The sequence below is a fragment of the Uloborus diversus genome, chromosome 7 (genome assembly GCF_026930045.1).
Source record: "Uloborus diversus isolate 005 chromosome 7, Udiv.v.3.1, whole genome shotgun sequence".
Taxonomy (NCBI): Eukaryota; Metazoa; Arthropoda; class Arachnida; order Araneae; family Uloboridae; genus Uloborus; species Uloborus diversus.
In genome coordinates, this window is record NC_072737.1 from 103,058,427 (window position 1) to 103,078,195 (window position 19,769).

At 31.0% G+C, this 19,769-nt stretch overlaps 1 protein-coding gene across 1 annotated transcript in view; it reads left to right on the forward strand.

The window, feature by feature from the left end:
• Nucleotides 1-773: 773 nt before the first annotated feature.
• Nucleotides 774-19,769, forward strand: part of LOC129225978 (dehydrogenase/reductase SDR family protein 7-like) — a 40,916-nt gene continuing 21,920 nt past the window's right edge. The window contains exons 1-3 of the mRNA XM_054860548.1: nucleotides 774-907; nucleotides 7,242-7,425; nucleotides 18,394-18,491. Coding sequence (XP_054716523.1) covers nucleotides 848-907; nucleotides 7,242-7,425; nucleotides 18,394-18,491 — 342 coding nt within the window. The 5' untranslated portion in view covers nucleotides 774-847. The remainder of the gene's footprint in view (nucleotides 908-7,241; nucleotides 7,426-18,393; nucleotides 18,492-19,769) is intronic.

Here is a 19,769-nt window from a genome sequence, read left to right on the forward strand (position 1 = left end):
GAAGCTTTTTTTTTTGAGCAATCACGATTGCTTATTGTTCTCACTTGACAGTCCTTGATGTCCCGGTTCCTTTTTCAGCTTGGACCAGGCCTGCAGCACCACCGTCCACCGGCGGTGGCGCGGCTGGTCCTGAGCACTGTCCCCCAGAATCCACTTTTGCTGGGCGGTGGCGTCCATGTCTTACACACGCATGCTCATACACAGTCGCCTACGCGCGCACGCCTTTACACACATACACAAGCCTACGTGCACACACGTAAGCCTACACACACAACCATACACACGCAACCACCCAGGAGGAGGGATATGCTTGGGGGGGGGGAGCCATTTCTAGAAACAATGACTCTAATCAGTAGGGTCTTGTCGCAACTCGTGCTTGCGAAAAACATAATTTGAATTCAAAGTTTCGGAATTCAAATTAGAGTTTTTTTTTTTTTTTTAAATGACGCGCTGTTCATTCACTGGGTGGTGTTCACTCACTGGTCGGTCTACCCTATCTACATCAAACATCACTTGCTTTAGATTAATTTCATTTATAAAAATATTGTAGTGGTATATTTTGTCATTCATGTAGCGTAAATAAAAACTTAAAGCACCGTTATTTGTCCCTAAAAAAGCCTTTCTAGTTCTGTTTTCAAAAATCCGCACCTCCGTTCTTTTTTATAACTTCAAATGAAGTTACAGAAAAATGACGTCAAAATGTAATAGACTTTGCACTTTTTTTATCACTTCCAATTCTCTCAACGTTTTGATAAATACAAATTGATTGAAATGTCCTTCGGGCTACTTTTCGAGCTCTAACAGCCAGAGGAAGTTTTCGGTACGTGCAGCTTGGCAACATATCACCATGATTGAGAATCATGATGGACTTCTGCAACAAGAACCGGCCGTCGACGATACAAGCATAGTAAGTCTAATAATGGAGTTATTTTAAATGTGAAATTATCTTAATTTATTTCCCGATGCAAAAGTTTTTAGTGTACTTGCTTTTGATATCGATATTTTTTTATCACACCCATTTAATTCCGAAAGAAAAATTTTTAATCGAGATGTTTAAATCGTCCACTATCTTGAAATATCCTTTAATTGCTTTTAAAAAATAAATGTATGCTCACTAGAAATTTGTCTTAAGAACTAAGAAATGGAAATTTTGTTTTGCTCAATTGTTTCAAGATTTAATGGAATGGAATGTTTTATATTTGAACTTAAAAGTATAAGGTCCTACTCATTCAGAAATCTTTTTTTTTTTTTTTACGTTGTCATATGTTTACATAGTTAAAGGCGGAAATTATATTCAATTGTAAAAAACTTTTTCCGTTTATTTGTTTTCAAGTGCATGTAAACCTATAAATAATATTTATGCATTCACAATAGATTTGTGATAGATCATCTAAATTTAGAAGATTATTATTATTTACTGTGCTATGTGATGTGTGATTGTTTTTTTTTTTTTTTTTCTGTTTTTACTTTCGTTAAGTTAACCTTATATATATATTTTTACTACATTTGGTTTTTCGATTTAATTCCACCTAAAGCTTACTAATTTTCAAATTGCTGAAATAATTTTTATGAAAACAAATATTCTTATTCCGGTCATAAAAAAAATGTTGAGCAATGGCCAGTGGCGTATCCAAAAAAAAAAAAAACGGAGGGGGTTATGCTTGCATTTCGAGGGGGAGGGGGGGGGGGTAATGATAGTTTGTCGTTTATTCCAAAAAGAAAATAATTTTGTTTTCTTTTCTTTTTCCTCACAAAGTGAAAAATTTTAAAGCACAAACATTCAACAAAATGCAAAACGCCAAATTTTGCAAAAAAACATTTCTTTTTGTAATTAAGATTTTCTTTAACTATTGTACTGGAAAAGTACCAAAAAAATTAAGAATGAAATTTTCACAAAAAAGGAATTTCACCGGTTCTAACAGACTTATGAATTAAAAACCATTTCATTTTCTTTTTTTTTTTTTGGGGGGGGGGGGATATTGTGAACATAGTTGCTCATTGAAGCTTCAAAGAGGGGTAACAGGATTTATAGGTATACAAAATATGAAATTACTGTTTATTGTAAATAGAAATATGTTTTCTTTTAAATTACTATTTTTTGTTTTTCATTTACATTAATTGCTTTATTTTGTGTTACTGAAAAAATCAAGAGCATTTTTCATGCTGTTAAGTAAAAGTCTGGAAAATATATATGATGAACAGGGCTGTCCGAAAAGCTGACGGCGCCCGGGACAAAAGGTTTTTTGTGCCCCCCCCCCCCCCCTTATGCACACAGAACAATCAGAGGGCTATGCATAATAAAACTAAAACGAGCCCTGAATTTGTTTCTAATATTTGTGAAACATTAATATCCCAAAAACTTTTTGAAAAATGGAAATGTTAAAAATCCAACACGTTATCTCACTAGATAAAAAGCAAACAATTAAAACAGAATTAGTTACTCCCACAGATCAAACTAAGAACACGAATAAATAATTTATTGATCATAAATAGAAAATGTATTTATCGAAGTAAATTACATCAAAATTAAATTTCGATCTGGACTTGTCCAATGATTCTTTTCAAGAGTTTTTTGGTTTTACTTGAATGGACATTTCACAGTATTTGTGACATAGGAGTGTCCGTAACAAAAGTTGTTAAAAGGGTAAAATTTATATATATATTGAAAAAGCACATTCCAAAGGACATAAATATCATATTTTTTTCTTTATTTACTTCATATTATAAATGTAATCACAATCAAAACATCAAAAATACAACTTTTATCGTTACATACTCTACACTGAATTTTTCTTCAATAGTGACTCGAACAGAATTTCAAGCCAAAACTGGTGCTTGGGACAAATAAAGAAAAGGATTATCTCTAATACATATAATAATTTTAATCAAAAAGTGTGCTCGTTAAAAATTTATAAGTTGTGAAAATGATGATTGTAGAGTCTGTAACAATAATTAGACGAAAAGTTTTGTTAAAATTTTTATTTATGGACGGGATGGACTCTACAACTCTTTCAATACAGCTCTTTTTTTACCAAAATGCTTGAACAGCCTGCACAGAAAAAGAATAAAATTAGCCCTTTTAAGGGAATTACAACTTATACTTCAAAAAAACTTTGACTTTCGGAAGAATTTTGACTGCACAAGTGTTTAGGGGGAGTCAGGGCACATTGGTCTGGCTCCCTACTTTTCTTCTTTTTTTTTATTTCATCATAAAATTCAATTAGTGGTTTTATTTTCAACCATGAGAAGTTACATTAAATATTTCTCAGCATCCCACACAATTTTTAATTCATTAACTTTTTTCACATTAATATTTTCACAGAACTTTGTGAAGTGAACCAACCTGCCACAGTCCCAGGATCCCCACATTACAAAAACAACTTCTGTTACAATTTTAATGCTAAATATTATCAACATTTGTACCAAACAAATGTTTTGTGAATAGAATCAAAAACTAAAGTTTAAAGATCAGTATAATTAAATTTGACCAACATCTACTGTTACATTTGATCAAGAATCAGCACAATTTGTTTTTAGCAACTTCACTATTGCTAACACTAGAGTAATGCTTTTTTAATTGTTCTAAAAGTTTTTGTGTGTTTTCTAAAAGTGAACCAATATACCACAGGTTCTTGGTCTAAAAAAAGTTGTCCTGATTTTTTTCTTTACAACAAAAAATAAACTGCTAATGCTTAAGAACTAAAAGAACTTATTTTAGGAGATGAATTCAATTTATTGCTTCATTCTTCATGAAAACTATTTTAAAAATAAAGTTGCTTAGTAATGAAAGTTAATCAATCAAAAATAGCTCTGCCAAAATAAGTTTCTGAAATTTGTTCAAAATAACTGTACCTTATAGTTTCGTTATAGGAATTGTAGAACTATAGGCACTATTTTTTGTTGGTCGTAAATTTAAAAAAAAAAAGTATTAAAATTATCGAGGCCGGTCTAACAAGCCCCAATTTCCCCTATTATCTTATGCCATGTTGACTGATCTGGTGGTCCCGAATTTCAGTATATTTTCAGTGGGACATTTGAAAAGTTTCCAGTGTTATATCATACAAAAAAAAAAAAAAAAAAACACTTTCACAATAAAATTAAGGAACAAAGTAAGGCATGTCAGATATCATTTACTACATAAATATTAGGGCCATCAAACAAAAAAACATCTTTTGTGCCATACATGACCAATCATACATTTAATTAATTAAATGCAATTATTTAAACCAGAAATGATCAAAATTTTGCTGCTTAAAAATATATGATTCCTGAAGCAAAAAATTTTGCCTTTTTTAATTGAATTAACAGAAAATTTAACTTACTTTTAAAAATGCAATTTAAAAAGTTTTGGCTTAAAAACATCCTTTCCCTAACATGTCCCGCCCCCCTTAAAATTTATTCAGAAATTTGGATTTACCGAAGATGGTCTGGTATTGATCACTTCAGATAACCAAGGTTCTACTATAAAAGTTAAATTGCTAGTAAAATATGAATTAAAACCTATCATTTCAAACAACAAATTCAAGACTGAAGAAATCAACATATCACTTGGTCTGTTCCAACAGGAGGCCACTTTCAATCTGGTACCTCCCCCCCCCCCACCCGAAGTGCTTGGGTGCACCTCCCCTAAATATCCCACAGGCCCTCCTTTGTCCCCCCACAGTATCAAGAACCTCCCCCCAAAAATGAAAAAAATACCCCTCAAACAAAGGTGCAAGACCTTCCGTCTTGGACAAAATTTCCGAGACGGAGGTCGGGACGGAAAGAAATTCAATGACTTTCCTTCAGTTTTTGCTAAAAAAAGAAAAATTGCCAGCGCCCCCCACCCACCTCTTTCTATAATATTTTTGTAGATCGCCCAATATTGTGATTTTGGGACTATCAGTTTGAAAAAATTGATGTAAGAGAGTCCCTGAACCCCTCCTTTCCCTGAACTTTACCAAAATGGCCTATCATTGCATTTTTTGAATTTCAATTTTAAAAAAATCTGGAGGAGAGCCCCCAGACCCCTCGTTATTGGTGGTTTTCAGGTTTTTCGAACTACGATATCATAATGCTTAAAGATTATAATTTAAACTAGGTCTTTAAACTAGGTCTATGTTGTTAGAAAAGTCAAAAGCGAAAAATTCAAAGTAAACAATTATTCCAAAACTGCCATAGTCAAAATCTACAACATTTATGCTCATAAATTTTTCCTTAAGCATGCATGTGGAGGGGTGGGGGGGGGGGGCTCAATATTTTCCGTCTTCAACACATCACCAGACTTGCACCCATGCCCTCAAAACACCCCCTTAAAAAAGTTATATGGCATAATCAACAGTATGACCCCCTCTCCACCCCAGGTGGGCACCTCTCACATATATGATGAAGAAATAGCTATAACAGTTGATTTTATCCTTGAAACTATTGAACAATGAGGTAGTGTTGTTGTTTAGACTCTAATAAACAATAATTCAAACAATACTCAAACGTGACAAATATGTAGAGTTCGTAACATATTCATAAATGTGTAGCTCTTTAGTAAATAATTCCGTAAAAAATATTTTTACCTTTTTAAAAATTATTTTGGTGCTTAAATGTATTAATGGATAAACTGAGACATACAGTAGAAAACCTTCATTAGGAAAAAATACTTGTTACTTTCACAGAAAATATAAAGATAGTTTAAGCAAAAATTTCCATGTCTTTTGAGCGTAGAGTCCGTAACAATCTGCCTATATCTTTAGAAATTCAACACAAATCTAAACTCTTTTCAATGCTATGACATAAGTACACATAGGACTAATGGTTTACAAAAAGTTTAACTTTACTATTTGCACTAATCATGAGTAGGAGGCTAAAACATCCTTATGAAGTGTAGAGTCCGTAACAGCCAAATGCTGTGAAATGGCCCTGAACCAACTTAATAACAGCTTTCATATATGTTAAGAACAAAGATGTCATTCTTTTGCATTGAATATTTCATTTTTAGTTGGAAACCTACAAATTCTCAACAACATCAAAAATCGCTCAGAATTGTGTTTTTGGAGGTTTAATTTCAAAAAATTATTTACCCTAATATTACAAAATATGACTTTACAGTTGCATCTGAGTCATTCCACATCAACTGACCTAATTTTTCATATTGTCCCTACTTGACCATCTCCGATTTCGATGATGTTTTATAGAGGCATAGAAACCTTTGCCTTTGAAACTAACCTATGCAAATTTTCAGCTTCCTAGACACAAATCCTTCGTGATGATAGCTTAAGACATAAAATAATTTAAAATTAAAACATTGTTTTTGTCACAAAAATCAAATAAACAACATTTTTGGAATGTGCAATTGCAGTCAAAAAGAGGAATGTACTCAACTTGACGCCTTACAAATCATATTAATCATCATATATATATATAAAACTTTTAATCTTCTATGACTTAACTTTGGGAGGGGGGGGGGACACTCAAAATACATGTTTTTTAGGTCTCCTGCTAAGTCATATATACATTAATGCGTTCAGAAAACATTAAAAACACTAATTAATTTTTTTTTTGGGGGGGGGGGGGATTGTTAAAACATAGATTTATGTTGAAATTTGAACATTTTTTTTTTTGAAGATAATATTTTTCAATTGTTTTAAAAATTCATTGTGTAAGGAGGCAAAAGGCGGATGACTTGAGGTGCATATCCTTACGCCATCCGAAAGAATTTTCCAGATAATCTGAGTTTTATCCTACTACTGTATATTGTCTGTTCTGGTCATCATAGAATCTATTTTATTTCTGTTTCGGCATGAAAACCGACAAAAGATTGTATTTGAATTGTCTCATGGAAAATGCAAGCAGTTTTCCAAATTATTGTGCATATAGCCATTGCGATTCTTCTGCTTAGATTTAAAAGAAATGGTTGAAGAAATTAGACTTTTGTTTCATCATTCACACGGCAATACTGACAATAATGGAGTCTTGCAAACTGATATCTTTCAGGCTGCATGCCTGAATCATCCCCTGTGTATTAAAAAATACCATCATTTTATGAGCATTTTTATCTAAAATGCTTTACACTGTTGGAAATCACAGCTCAAAATTTTATGTACCAAATTCTTTATTCTCTGGAATATTTGCTGTGGAATACTTTAATTAAATGCAGCTCTTCCAAATGTCTTAAGGAACTAAAATATGGCCAGTAATATTCAAAATAAATAACTTTATAGCAATCTTCAAATGGTTCAATTTGTGTTAAAAATCTTCATTAATTGTAGAGTCTGGTCTCTACCATGTTGCATTGGACTCGTTTGCTGGTTGGCGGCTTGGCACTACCTTTAGTTTTCCCCTGGTTGGTGTATAAGCTATACAAGTCTCATTTTAAGAACAAAATTTTCCGAGATCGTTCTTTGGAAGATAAAGTTGTCCTTATTACTGGAGCTAGTTCTGGACTGGGAAAAGGTAACAAATTTGTTCTGTTCTCTTATAGCTACTAATAAAAGTGTGGTACAATATAATGTTTTACCCCTGAATTCATTTTTTTTTCCCATATCAAATCCAGCATGAGAAGATTACTTTATTTTTAAGTCCACTTTTTTTTAATTGCAATCTAATTTTAGATATTAATTTTTAAGGAACCCTTGTGACACATACTTACCTAACATCATAGACAGTGTTGGATCATCAATTTTTCGGATCCCTTGCAAAAACGTGAAACTGATGCCTTTGCCCGTCTTCCTTCAATTTTTTATATTGAGGTAAAAAGAGAAAAAGCAAAAATAAGGTGAATTTCCTGCCCAGGGAATGGGCCAAAGCTTACTCCCCCTTAGAACTGACACTGATCATAGAGAACATCTGTTTTATTCAACCTATGTTCAAAGTGTAACTCTACTTTTGTCTTCTTTTTTTTTTCAAATAATATTAGAGGTTTTCCCCGTTCTAATCAATATTATTCTTTTATGATTATGGTATTTTAAAGCTCTATTTTACTACTTATTAAGAATAATCAATCAGAATTTAGTCACTTGACTAGATTTAGCTAGTTTCCTGTAAGTGCTTTCGACTAAATATTTTTTAGATTCCACATTACTTAAACGAATACACTATTTAAGTCTTAATGCTCAATTTTGTTATTACATATTCTGATGTACAAATATATTAATATATTCTGAATATTATTTTATAAAATTTTGAAACTATCTATATAACACCAAAACCTTCGCTTCAGAAAACATCTGGTCCCAAGATGTGCATTATAAGTCTTCTTCTATATGATATTTATTTTGTACCAATCAAAACTGTCAAAAATGATGAATTACCTATGACATGCATAAGGTTAATGTATCCTAAATACTTTTTATTTTTTAGTGCACTAATAATTTAAATAAACTGAACTATACAGCATTCGATAACTCAGAAATTGGTTAGTTCAGGGTTGCCAACTGCTCCGCATTTTTGCGGAGTTGTTTCCTGAAAATAGCAAAACTCCGCAGCTCCATAAAGTAGTTCTTTTGCTCTGCATTTCCTGGCCCAAAGTTTTCAGGCTTAAATTTTGCTATTTTATCATAACAACAAACATGAAATATGGGAAATTGAATATGTTTATACTCAAAGATTGAAATAGTGTTTAAAGCTGTTTTATCAATTTAAAAATTATTGCTTAAAAATGATTATATAAGCTCTAAAACAATTTTAGATAAGCGGCTTTAGTTATATTTTTTTATTTTTATACAAAATACCCCAGTGGCGCCGACTCTATGGGGCCTGAGTGGGTCCGAGCACCCTCAAAAATATTTTTTAGGAGGCAGAGCCGCCAGTCTTGCATAATATAGACGAACGCGCGAACAAAGTTCACAAAAAAATTTTGGCTCTGCAGAAATCTTTTAAAAACTGATAACGTTAATTTTGAAAAACCAAAAAAAAAAATTTTAAGGGGAAATTTTAAAAAATCCCAGTTTTTTTCTGTTGAAGCCTTTTTTCAAAAACCTTTTAAAGCACATATGTGAAAAAAATAATGGTTTTGGAAGTTTTCTTCAGGTAGTGAAAAATAAACACTAACTATAAGTTATTGTAAAAAAATAATAATTGAAAGCACCTTTTTTTTTTTGTCTCTTTCATATTTGAATACTAGCTGTACCCGAAGTGCGTTGCTACGCAAACAAAAAAAAAACATCATTATAACTGATTTTCATGACAATCGGTTGAACGGGGCAGAAGTTGCTACTCTGCAGTGCCACCCGATGGTGAGTGGCTTCAATGAGCATATTATTCATCTTCTCCGTGGAAAAATACTTATGTATAGCAATTTTCATAATAATCGGTCCAGGTATCAAGTGAAGCCATGACTATACTCAAATTTTGTACTCATGCAGTTTGCAAGATCAATCAATCGCTAAAAATATCAAACAGAAAAAGTTTTAAATCCCCCTGTTGCGTGAAAAGCCATAAAACAATAAAGAAAGAATTTATTTGTTCAAACTCAAGAAAAATGGCAACAGCTAACTTCTTATCAATGAGATCTTTCACGCAAATTAATTTCTGCAGCCGATAATTTTATTATCCTCCCTTTTAATTATCCTATGGATTGTGACTTAAATTGGAATAAAAAAGGAACTATCGATCGGATTTTTTTCGAACTGGTCTATAAACATTTCCAGTACCAAATAAAACAAACGGTGAAAGTTTCAGCCAAATCCGCCGGGTAGTTTTTGAGTTCATGGATGACATACAGACAAACATTCATTTTTATATATAAAGATAAATTTGATTCTTTATTTACAAGAGTGAATTAGGCAAAATAATTATTTGCAGAAAATTTTCCCGTTAGGATTTCTGTTTGCAGAAAGCTTTTCATTTTATCTAAGTCTGAAAGCCCCCCCCCCCCCCCAATAAATCAAGAAAATCATTGATTATATTATGCTTTCTAAACTCAATTTATCTTTTATTTTCCTTGTTTGAGACGTGTTTAGGCAAGTTACATAAGTTAATGTACAGAGCGTATGTTTGTATGTATTGAAAATTTGTGTGTGTGTAGATAGTCTATAAATTAACTACTTAAGCTGTCAATCATGTATGAACTACTCATTTATGTCCAAATATTTCTAAGTTATCAAATTAAAATAGTTTTTTTTATACTTAAAATATGTTTTTTCAGTATAATATATTATATAGGCCATTTAAGAAAGTGCAATGAAGTTTTCACACTTTTTATTTCTGTTTCAGTGCGTAAATTAACTAGCAAAATTGCTCAATTTCAAAGACCTGTGTTTTTTTTACAAACCAAATACACAAAACAATATATATAAAATGTATAGTACTTGAATGGAATATTCGATTGGCCAAGAAATTTCATTTTTAATTCCATCCCCTTTTGGTTTACAGGGGTCTAAAAATGTCATTTTTCTCAATTTTCTGATCTTTGAGGGGCTGTATTTTGTAAAGGGTAAACAAACACACAATTACAGCTATATTTTCTCATTAGTGTGACTCCAGTGATTAGTTTTTGCCATATTTCATTTTGCGTTTCCGTCCCCCTAAGCGAGTTATGACCCTTTGAAATGAGCAAAAATTTTACATTTGACCTTGAACTTTAACCTGTTGCCATTATTTTAATTATTAAGTTACACCCACGTAACTCAGCATGTGAGACTATCTTCTTATGCACTTTAACATCAAAGCTTAAAATTAACTGCCATAAATGTAATTCAAATAGATTTTGGCCAAAATGAAAAGGTCTAAAAGTCCCATTTTTGACTGCAAAAATCACTTTTGATGACCCCTAAAAAATCAAGGGTTAAGGTTAGAGAAAAAATAAAAGTGGTTTTAAACATCATTCATATGCATCATTTTGGGATATGAGTTTCAAAAAAAATTAAAAATGGTCGAGCGAACTCATCCATTGAATCTGTATGGAATGACCCAGAGGTGAACATATTTTTAAAAAATCAACTGAATTTTTCAAAAATGACCTGGACATTGAGAGACTGCGTTTACACTTGAATATGTTAGCCGATATCACTAATGAAAAAACAACTGGTCTTAAAAAATGTGCGTAAATTAAATTACCTTTTTACAAAAATACTGTGTGTGTTTGTATTTATTTTTTCCTTTTTCAAAGCAAAAAAATATTTGTCAGGCTTGTCGAGTTTTCGGAGCTCTAATGTTTATTATATGACTTTAAAATGCTTTAAAAAACTTTATAACTCACTATTCATCTCAAATTTAAAAACTTTCCTGCAGCAAGAACCCCCCCCCCCCCCCCCCGTATGCTCTCCCCTCCCAATATTTTTCTTAAGTCAGCATCTCTGGGATTGCCCTTCCATGCAAGTCAAGTGCCCTACCTTACATCAATACGTAGCTACGACACTGCACGGCTCCCCACAAAATAGAACAAAAAAAATGTCTCTTACTAAGAAAAAGTGACATGATCTAGTTGAACCAGAAAATTTTTATTTTCTTTTTGGATTGTTTTACTTTGAAAATGCCATTTCAAACACTGTTTGTTTAAATTATACACACCAGAAAATATGTTAATTGGCATTTTCAAGATACAAAAATCTGACCTTTATTTAAGGGGGGGGACTGCGTAAAATTACATAACCTCCTAAACTGACGGTGATATCTGCCCCCCCCCCCCAATAATTTTTGCAACTCGGCGCCCCTGACATACCCAACTGCTCCGCAAAATTTTTAATTGCTCCTCAAAATCACCACAGTTGCTTCTCAAATTGTTTCTCCTAGGTTGGCAACCCTGGTTTGTTAGTTTTTATGTGTATCGCTGATAGCTAAGCTTGAAAGAAATTAATCTAGCATTAGTAAATATTATGGTAATTGATACTGATGTTACCATATATTTTCTAGAAAATAAACCAGAGAGACATTTATATCACACAAAGCCAGCTCCTTATGTAATGGGATGTTTTTTTTTTCTTTTTTTTTCCTAAGTTTAGAATCAAACTGTGTAATTGCAATTTTGGGTTAATGATAGAGAAGAAAGGAAGTTTTGTGTTTCTGTTAAAAGTTGACTACATTCAGATACTTATGAGATTTCTTGACCTTCAAATGCAGCTATCAATACTTCAGATTAGATAAGAAATATTTTTTTTCCCCCTATCTTTGCTATTTTTAATCCTAGCATTCTTTTTGCGTGGTGTTTATTGATTGCTGCAGTATAAAAATTATTACCTTGAATATATAAAAGTTATAATTATTGGGGGGGGGGGGGGTGCTTTTTCACTGCTACCCCACAATAAAATTTCTTTTATTGTTTTCATTTAATTTTTAAAACAGAGATGTTTTGGTTAAAATTTTCAAAATTGTACGGAATAGTTAATATTAACCGTCAAATGTAAAAAGTCAATGGCATTATAAAGATTGTGCCCCCCCCCCTCTTCTATCATGGTGCAGAATAATTTTTCTGGTGTCCCCTCCCCCCAGACAAAAAAAAAAGGATGGAGTGCTTCCTGATAAAAGGGCAACACCTCAATTCAATTTCAAAAACTTTCCAATAAGAATTTTGTACCAGTAGGTTTATTTATTTGTATACTCCATTCACGCAAAACTAATGATGTGGATCGGGTAAATACCCACCGGGTAGGTAAATATTTTTTGGGTATTTACCCAAGGCCTGGGTAGATACCCAAAAACTGGGTATTTTACAAAAAATGCAAAAAAGTGAATGAGAATTTTTTTTTAAAATCTAAATATGAAATAATTGGTAAAACTGATATATACATATGTATTACACAGTTTATAATATTTTTTATTGAAAGACTTGATGAAATCATGAAAGAAACATATCGTGAACCAAAGAATCTTTCTTTTCAATGTCATAATTGGAGAAGTATAAGCAATTCATTATGAACTTCAAGATTTCAAAATCACAATCTAGGTTAGTCATATCCAAAATGAAAAAAAAAAGGAAGCATGAGGGATGTTTGGAAGAAGAAACTGAGAAGTTATTAAAACACTATGGTGTTATTTTATTGATATTTAAGTGATAACATGGAAAATATAGAAACAGTTTTCACATTAATAAGCAAAAAACAAAGCAAAATTTTCTTTTCTGTTGCATTGCTCATTTGCATTTGCTCCCCTGTAAGGTGAGAAGGTAAATATTTTTTTGGGTATTTATCCGAAGGCAGGGTAAATCCCCTAGTAATTGCGCATTTTGCAAAAAAATTTTAGGTAGTATTAAAAGGTGACTATTTTCTTTTTTAAACATACACCCTAAAATAAAAGATTAAAAATTTTAAATGAATTTTAAATGTTTATGTATATTATGTGTGTGTGTATATATATACAGTGGCTCCCAAAAGTGTTCGTACACCTACGACTTTCAATGAAATAGGTCCTTATCCATTGGTTAGAATTAATATTTCGGAATAGGTATTTTATTATAAGATCTATGATCTATTTTTAACAAAAATGCATGAAAATTTTTAATAAAACATTAAAAATTAATTTTTAAAAAATCAAAAACCAAAAAGTGCTGGAAAATTTATCTCACAAAAGTCTTCGTACACTTTGAAAAAATGTCAAAAAATTAGTAAATAATCTAACTTTTTACTAAGTTATTATTTAGTAGGATATCATGCAGTAACAACAACAGCTTTTAAACGTCTGGGAATAGATTTCATTGTTTTTTCTTTCTTTTTTTGTGCAATTTCTGAGTAAGTGTTCATCCGCGCTACGAGTCTTACTGTTTCTAGTTCGCTTTTTGTTTCAATGGTGTATTTTGGTAATATATCCACCAGATATCTCCAAATATGTTCCATTAAGTTTAAATCTAGCGATTGAGAAGATATTTCTAAGCTTAAGGACAAATTTTGAGGCACCAAACGCGAATCGTTAGTTCTTATCGTTATCTTGATAAAAAACAAAGCTGTTTCCGATTACCAAATTTTGGGGTAATAGTTTTAAATTGCTTCTTAAAATATTTAAATGAACAGCATAATTCATTATTTCATCGAAAAATTCCAAATTTCTGATTCCTGATGCTGAGATGCACCCTCACACAGGAACACCTTCACCGTCCTGATTAACCGATCCAACTAAGTTCTTAAGATTAAATTCCTCATTTTTTTCTTTCATTTACAATTATACTACAATTTAACCCAAAATGTTGAATTTATTTTCGTCTATGAGTAAGACGTTGTTCCAAAACGTTTTGACCTTATTTATCATTGATTTTACGACGGAAAGTGTAAGCTTACTGTTTTTCGTACGAACAAGAAAATTTCTGCGGGAAGCGGTCCCATTTAATCTAGCTAATCCGAGAACTTAGCGAACAATTTTAGGTAAAAATTAAACGTAAAATGTTTCATTCAATTCTGCAGAAACTTTTTCAATTCTGAAATGTGTATTTTTCATATTTTTTTTAACTGTAAACCTCCGATCACTCTTTGTTAACTTTGCCAGTTGACCTTTTCTTACCTTGTTTTTGATCCCATTCTTGACTTTAAAGCATTTTTCAAGCATTTTATCAATAGAATAGTATAAATTAACCAATTTAGAGACATTTCAAACCAATTTATGGCTACTGTGAGGGAAAAAATCAAATTTCGAATTGTGTTTGTTGTTTTTTACGCATACCTGCTGTTTTAAAATATTAAGCAAAATATTAGGGAATGAATACACAAAACATTAAAGGCAAATGACTTTACAGTATCATTACAATGCAAAAATAATAAAAAAAACCACATATGATAATTTTAATTATGAATTTATTCGAAATTATTTCAGTGTACGATGACTTTTGTGGCGTATGTTTTCTCTGTCTCTTCGTTTTTTGACAAATTTCAAAAATAAAATCTGGTAATATTCTAAAAAAAAATACTGGGTTTTATTTAGAATGACATAGAAATGGTGTGAAAAAAAATTGGACTTCAGATTCGAATTCAGTTTTGAGTTATTTTGGTTTTACTACAAAATTTCAAGGTGTACGAACACTTTTGGGAGCCACTGTATTTGTGTGTGTGATACAGAATACACCTGAACAATTGAACTAAGTTTGGAGGAAATTTCTGCATAAGATATAGGTAAATAAATAGTAATAATAAATTGAGCGACATTTCGTTACATTTTGATGTCATGCAGGGACATATTACTGGGTTATAAAAGACTAGGACCTTAAAAAATTGATGTTTGCTTTTTTTTAACCAGTTAAGCTTTTTTCTTTTTGTAGAATGACTTTTTTGTAGAATGACTTTCTGAAATTTGGCTATCAACATTGATTAGGCATATCCAACACATTTAATGTGAATATCATATTAGATTGCTACGCTGTTTCACACAATAATTCTTTAAATATGTGATCAAAATACAGTTTTTGGGCAAAAATTTATTGTTTTGTATATGGTTGGTTGTATATATACATAATGGAATACATACAGAAAAGTATTTTAGTTGAATATAAATTTTTGAAATAAATACCCGGGTATTTACCCATTTTAGGTATTTACCCGGGTATATACTCTAGGTATTTACCCCTAAAAATAAATACCCGGGTATTTTACATCACTACGCAAAACCCATGTATTTTCAACAGTAGTTATTTTCTTAAATAATAAAAGCTTTTTAATGTTTAGTTTAAATAGTTACACTAAAAACTCTCGAGTTTTCCTATGCTATTCTATTGGGCAAGAGAGTTATGTTTTAAAGCCAAACCAGCTTAAATGCCTTTGGAAAAGAAACCTTGCTTTTGTGATAACGTTTTGCTTAAATTTCAAAGGGCAAAGAGGGTACATTAAGAAATTACCAAAAGAAGGCAGTGTGCCTCAAAGATGAACTTAAAAGGGACAGATCATAGCATCCTTCTAAAAATGCCGGGGGAAAGTACTATTCAACTTATAACTCATTTTCAATAATAAATGTTTTTACCCTTATTTCTGTTCTATAATTTGGTAATTTGTTTAAATTTTTTACTTACTTGTTTCCTTTCTCTTTATTATGTTTTTCCTTTCTTAAATTCATCTTTTTATTGAGAAATGCATTTATAAAATGGTATAAGTATAGTACTAAGTATCATACTTAACCCATAATAAGCTTGATATAATATTGATCAATAAATTTAGCAATGAAATAAAGGGATCCAGAGCTTCTTAACTACTGGTTAGGCAGACCTGTCCCCAAAAAACTTGAACCGACACTTGGTTTTAAACCTGTGTCCAGTTTAAAAAAATATATATTTAAAAAAACTCAATGAATAAAATAATTTAACTTTTGTATATGATATATAATGCTATAATTGCTAGACTTAAAACCCATTAGTTTTTGCTTTTGAAGTTTGACTACATTGGAGTTTGCTCACATTTGACACTTAATAAGTTTTTTAAAAATCAGATTGGGTTTTGGTAATTATTATGTGTAATCTTGATTTTTTTTTTTTTTTTTTTTTTTTTTTTTTTTTTTTTTTTGTGGTGGTTTGTTTACTTGTAGATAATAATAATAGAATTGCCTGTCTTTAGTTTTCATATTTTTGTCTATAAATAGTAGAGAACATTAACTTATGTAAGAGTAAAAAATAAAGAACTCTGGTTTACTGGTTCATGGGGCAAAAAGATTAAAAAATTTCTGAAATGAATGATTTTATAGCATTTTTAGTTTTTTTTTTATATAAATTTGAAAGCACTGCACATTATCATTTTTATTCATTTTAAAATCCTTTTTTATTTTTCAAAAAAAGAAAATGTAATGTAACTTCTTTGAACATTATGTATAAATTGATGGCTTTGTCATTACATTATTTGGGGGCATATTGAATTTTGAAGGCAACTGTGCAGTAATCTTTGATTGAAGAATACATTTAGAGTTATATAACATATTATGCACATTCTGCTAAGACAGTTCAATTAATAGATTTTATCAAAACTGAATTACAGATTAAAAATGTTATTAATCCTCATCACTAGCTCAGCTAGAAATACCTTCTGAAGTTTTTTTTTTTTTTTTTTTTGATCAAAACAGTCCTTTCATATAAAGTACCCTATTAGAATTCACTTTGAGTCATTCTTCATAACTTTTCGGTCACACTCCTTTTACAGTAAAAGCAGGATTGCCGACGGCTTCGCATTTTGCGGAATTGCTCTGCAAAAATAGAGAAACTCTGCAGCTCCCCAAATTAGATGTTTTGTTCCACATTTCCAGTTTGGTCTTAATTCTGACCAGGTTTACCAAAGATTCGAATAAAACTAAATTTACTTTTACTATATATTTTGCTAGTTTATTATAACAGGCATGTAAATATGGTAAATTAAAGATGCTTACTCAAAGCATGACAAAGTGTTTAAAACTGTTTTATTAATTTAAAAAGAATTATTTTTATGCTAGTGCTTAGAATGATTATCAAAGCTCAAAAACAATTTTAGATTAGAGATTTAATTGTTTTATGTTAATTTTCATACAAAATACCAACCTGCTCGGCAAAATTTTGAAACGCTCCTTAAAATCACCACAGATGCTCCTCAAATAATTTCTACAATTTTTATTTTAATATATTTTTGGTTCACGTCATGTGGATTCTCACCTTTGTGGCATGTCACCGCGTGTGATGGTTCATGTTGCTAAATCACTTGTTTAATTAGAATTCTATATTTATTTATTTATTATTTTCACAATATATTTTCAAATACTTTTTAAAAGTATATTTAATTTTTTAATATTGTGTTTTAGATTGTGTTAGTAGAATAAGGAATTTCGTCACACAATTAAATTCTCACCTCCGTTACCCAAACACAAAATTCTCATTAACAGATGGCAGTAATGACATCACATTTTATTTCCCATGATACAAAGGCTCCCTTGTTTATTTTCAGCCATAAAGAAGTTGTGTGATTTTTGTTGAAAAGCAAAAAGATAGATTTTGTTTTTAAAACCAAGTGTGGTTATTGGGAATTCTCACCTTCTTGAGCTTGAAATTCGGGGATGTAAATGATGTAAAAGAAAAAGTGCACATGTTTCATTGCAGACTGTACCAATAAAGAAAAAATTTCTTCCCTGAAAAATGTATGTTTGATTTTCTGAAGTTAACAATTTAGTTTTCATGCAGTTTTTTTTTTTTTTTGGAATAAAAATTTTAAAAAACAGAAAATCATAATTTTAGACCCGTTTTCGTAGCGTCTTAGTTTAAGGCTGTAATTCGTAGAAACTACGATTTTTTCGTAGCAGTTAGCAGCTCTGCATTTATGTTAAAATCAATGCCTTGGGGGGGGGGGGGAGCTCCCCCCCCTCCTTTTGTTGTGCCACTGACCCTCATTGATTGTCTTGCTGGGTATTTATCAAAATAAATTTGCTGTTTTACTTTCTAAAAAATGCTTTTATTTATTTATTAATTATTGCTATTTTAATTGATGACAACAAAAAGCGATACAAGTCTGTGTCTATGTTAGGATTCTGAGGTTTCAGATTGATTGTTACTTAAACTTTTTTCAGCTCTTGCATTGGCATACCATAAAGCTGGTGCACGAGTAATATTAGCTGCTCGTAGAAGAGATGCACTGGAAGAAGTGAAGGAAGAATTGATGTCTGTGGTATGATGAAATGATTTTCTAAAACTAAAACTATGCTTCAACTTTTTGGTTTCAAATTTGATTGTTTTGAATGAAGAGTATTTTCTCTTCGTATGGTTTGTTTAGATTGCCGCGACACTATTGCTCTTTATTTTTAGGCTATTTAAAAATGTTTGTGCATTAATATCCTGTTCTTGTATCAGTCAAAAAAAAAAAAAAAAAAATGAAAATTGTATTCAATCTCTGCTGTTACCTTTTAAGGAATCTTGATTCTATTATATAAATTACAAATGTATTTTGTGGAGAAGTGAAGCTCTAAAACATTAGTAAAAATTTGTGCAAAAGTTTTAGTTCTATGGAGTGTGTTTGCATTGTATTTTACTCAGTACATTTTGTAACATTTATTTTAAGAGATTTAATTTATTAATATCTTATGCCCTAATTATGAATGATTCTTAATTTCATTAAAGAATCATGAATAATTAGCTGAACTATATTCTGTTAGTTCTCATGATACAAATTCAATGTATTATTTTATAAAAACAAAATAAATTGTGTAAAATGTGAAATAACCATGTCAAATAGCAGAAATTGCATATTGCTCCAGATACAGGTTTTGTATTTTGGTTGGAAAAGCCATGCGACATCCTTTTGTTGGATGTATTTTCATCCATAAGCTCATTTCTTTTGCATTGAATGCCGAAACATGTGTCTGTAGTAATCTGCAATTTTCTAGTTGACTTTGTTATTTCTTGTTTTACTTTTCATGCACAAAGGTATTTATTTAACTAAAAATGTGTGTAGTTTTATAGAATAATTTTTGAAAATATTTCAATTGAATTAAAAAAACTTTTATACTTGACTTGAAGGCAATCCATAATAATTTATTTATCACTAATGCAAACTAAAAATTCCGTTGTTGGCGACATTCAACTTCAACTTTTAAATTCATGGGTTGTCGTATACTTGTAGATATTACCAACCACTTTAGGCAATTTTTCTGTTGTCACCAAAGTAGAGTAAACAAGTCGCCATGTACCTTTAACGGAGAAATATCGGCAATTCTTATGAAAACTTTTCCTGAAAAAATTGCTTTCCCTGAATCATGGAAAGTTACTAGCAGAAGTTATGAAAAGTTCCTAGCAAAAGTCATGGATTTGACAATTATAAACACATACCCTGGATCAACTAAAACTGAAATAAATTCAAGATTTATCTGTGAAAATTTCATTGTTGTCTTGCAATATTACTTATGGTCCTTTTTTCTTAGTTTGTGATCTTGATGAGAAGTTAAAACTC